The sequence below is a fragment of the Malurus melanocephalus genome, unplaced genomic scaffold (genome assembly GCF_030028575.1).
Source record: "Malurus melanocephalus ecotype Western Australia unplaced genomic scaffold, MMel_1.1 scaffold_664, whole genome shotgun sequence".
NCBI classification, from domain to species: Eukaryota; Metazoa; Chordata; class Aves; order Passeriformes; family Maluridae; genus Malurus; species Malurus melanocephalus.
This window is the reverse complement of record NW_026623896.1, coordinates 233656-236334: the sequence shown is the minus strand read 5'-3', so window position 1 is coordinate 236334 and position 2679 is coordinate 233656. Positions and strand designations below refer to the sequence as shown.

The following is a 2679-nucleotide window of genomic DNA, read 5'->3' as shown; positions in this document are numbered from 1 at the left end:
GCGGCCAAATTCCCAAATCCCAGGTGAGAAGGGTGTTTGGACAGTCACAGCTGGATTTAAACTCAGGCTTGGGGGGAGAGCCACCAGCACCAGGCAGCCTGAGACAAGGAGCAGGAGATGAGAGGAAGTGAGATGAAAATTTCCAACTGGAAAAATTACTCTGAAAAGGAGAGAAATGACAGGTGGACAGTGTAGGAATGAGGACTTGAACTGCAGCAAAAGGGATAGCAGGAATTAGGGAAAATGTCGCAACAAATGCAGAGCAGCAGCAGCAGGACAGATCTTCCCAGAAGGCCATGAAGTCTCCATGATGGAGATGTATAAAAGTGAGATTCACTCCCAGGGATGAGAGCTGATCAAGTTGCCTTGGGGAACTCCCGATGTCCTCACAGCCCTGTTTAAGGCTGGGATTTGGGCTTTGTCCCAGGTTTACAAATGAAAGCTCAGACCTGTGAACGGCCCCTGCATCCATCTCCTGTAGGGACACAGGCAGAGGATGGGCTGTGCTCAGGGCTCCCCTTCTCCATCCGTAGCCACAGCCGGGCAGTACCTGGAAACCTCCACCAGGTTCTGGTCGGGGTCTCGGAAGTAGATGGAGGTGATTGGCCCCACAGCGCCAGTTCTGGCCACAGGACCTTCTTCAATGGGCACCCCACAGGYCTGGGGGACACAGGAGAGCAGGGGCTTGGTGATCATGGCATCATCGGGCCCTTTCCCCCAGTCCTGAAAACATGAACTGCCGGATGAGACATTCCCCAGGGAAGCGTCCCTTGGAGGCTCTGGATTCACGTCCCTTGGGATCCCCCTGCCCTGGGGACACCCCGTCCCTGCCTCACCTCCAGGTGCTCCAGYAGCTGCTCCAGGGGCACCGCTGTGATCAGGCACAAATCCGCGGAGCCGGGCACCGGGCACCGAGCCTTGGGCTCCAGCTCCTGCCCAGCCTGGTGCAGGTTGAGCTTCTGCTGGCCAAAACGCAGAGCTTTGCGATTTCCCTGCTCCCAAAGGAAAAGGCTGCAGTAAGGGAGAATTCCTGGGCTAAGGAAGAGCTTAGAAATTCACTTCACTGTCCTGAGTAGTCCTGGAAACCCTGATGGAGCCCTGCCAACTCAGGGCTTTGCTGGGGAAACCCAAAAACTGATCATTACCAGGCTCCTGTGATACTCCTGGAGGTGTGGAGTGGCCCAGGGAATTCCTGCAGCCACGTGCAGTGTTCCAAAGGGAATGCAGGGTTTCAGGGCTGGGTATTCTCCATCCCCCCATAACCAATGGCCAGGCTGGCACTGCCCTGGGGACAAGGCTGAGGACATGGGCTGAGGAGAAGAAGGAGGTTTTGACAGCTCTTTGCAGGATCTTCAGGGGGTTTCTGCAGGCTCAGGGGGCAGCTGAGCCCCCATGGAAATGCARGACAGGGACCACCTAAAGATCAGAGCTGTGGGTTTGATTTTTAGAGAGAGAATGGGAGAAGGAAGAGCTTAGAAATTAAAAAGGTGCTGTGTGTTCATCCAAAACAGGCAAAGGGGCTCGAGGCTTGGGCAGGAGATGAGTTGGAATAATAAAATACTAAATATTAAATATTAATCAACTTCTCTTCCCTTTGCCTATGGAAATATCAAAACTAGATGGCTTTAGGTGATGTGTGGGTTTGAGGAGTCTCCTCCTTCGGTCCTAGAAGATGTTTTTTCAGAGAATCTTTGGGGGATTTTTGTCACTTTGACTCCTTTCAGCGTGTTTGTACTTACCTCTGATTCAGCCTGACTCTCGTGAAACTCAGACCCTGATGGGCTGCAGCTCATGCTGCCCCTGCCACCCCCACCCCAGTCCCGACCCCACCCACAGGGCCCAGAGCCACAGTCCAGTTCCTCCAGACCCAAACCAAGCCTGCACCYGAAGTCACCTTGAACGTCACCACCTCCATGCCCAGGACTTTGGAATAAAAGTCCACGGTGTCCTCGATGTTCCTGACGGTCAGCACGAGGTGGTCCAGGCGCTGGATGAGACACGAGGGTGGGCTCCTGCCCTGCTCCTTCCAGGCCATGCTCCCGGGGCTGGCAACTGGCACGGAAAAGCAGAGAACAGGGAAGTTGGGAGCATCCAGCGACGCAGGAAAAGGGAAAATGGTCCGGGGAGCAAAGAGCAGAGCGGGGATCGCCCAGGTTTTCCTTCGTCCTGCAGGTGGCACAAGCACAGCAGAGATAAATCCTCTCCCCGCCAGAGCCCTGACCCGGGCTGGCTCTGGTGGCACCCGAGAGAAYACCGAGCCTGTCAGAGCCCCTGGATGGGGCCAGGGGTGGGGACCAGCTGGGTGACCTCCCTGAGGGCTGGTGTCACCCAAACGCTGAGCTCCCAACCCCCGTGTGCACCCAGGAAGGGACCGCGTGTGGGATCCTTCMTCCATCCCAGTGTGGGATCCTTCTCCAGCCCCTCCGGGCTCCTCCCAGGTGTGGACACTGGTCCAGGTGGAGCCAAACCAGAGAGTGGAGACAAACTGGGGCTTGGCCGAGCAGCAGGAACCATCTGGGGATGCGTTCTGCCATTTGCCTTCAAGCTGCCAGATGCCACCACCAGGCAGAGGGTGAGGCCAGGGGTTCAGGGTGACAGCACCAGGGTGTGGGGACGCGCCAGCCTGGGGTCCCAGAGGTTCCTGGTGGCTTATGGTGAGTTCAGACCCTCTGGCACTGC

At 56.6% G+C, this 2679-nt stretch overlaps 1 protein-coding gene across 1 annotated transcript; it reads right to left on the bottom strand.

Annotated features, from left to right (window-relative positions):
* Positions 1-507: 507 nt before the first annotated feature.
* On the bottom strand, positions 508-2053 carry GLOD5 (glyoxalase domain containing 5). Its single transcript, XM_057383825.1, has 3 exons — positions 1895-2053; positions 837-992; positions 508-660 (listed from the first exon to the last, which is right to left on the bottom strand). The coding sequence occupies exons 1-3, from the start codon at positions 2033-2035 to the stop codon at positions 508-510; spliced, it is 450 nt and encodes a 149-aa protein (XP_057239808.1). The 5' UTR covers positions 2036-2053.
* Positions 2054-2679: the final 626 nt, after the last annotated feature.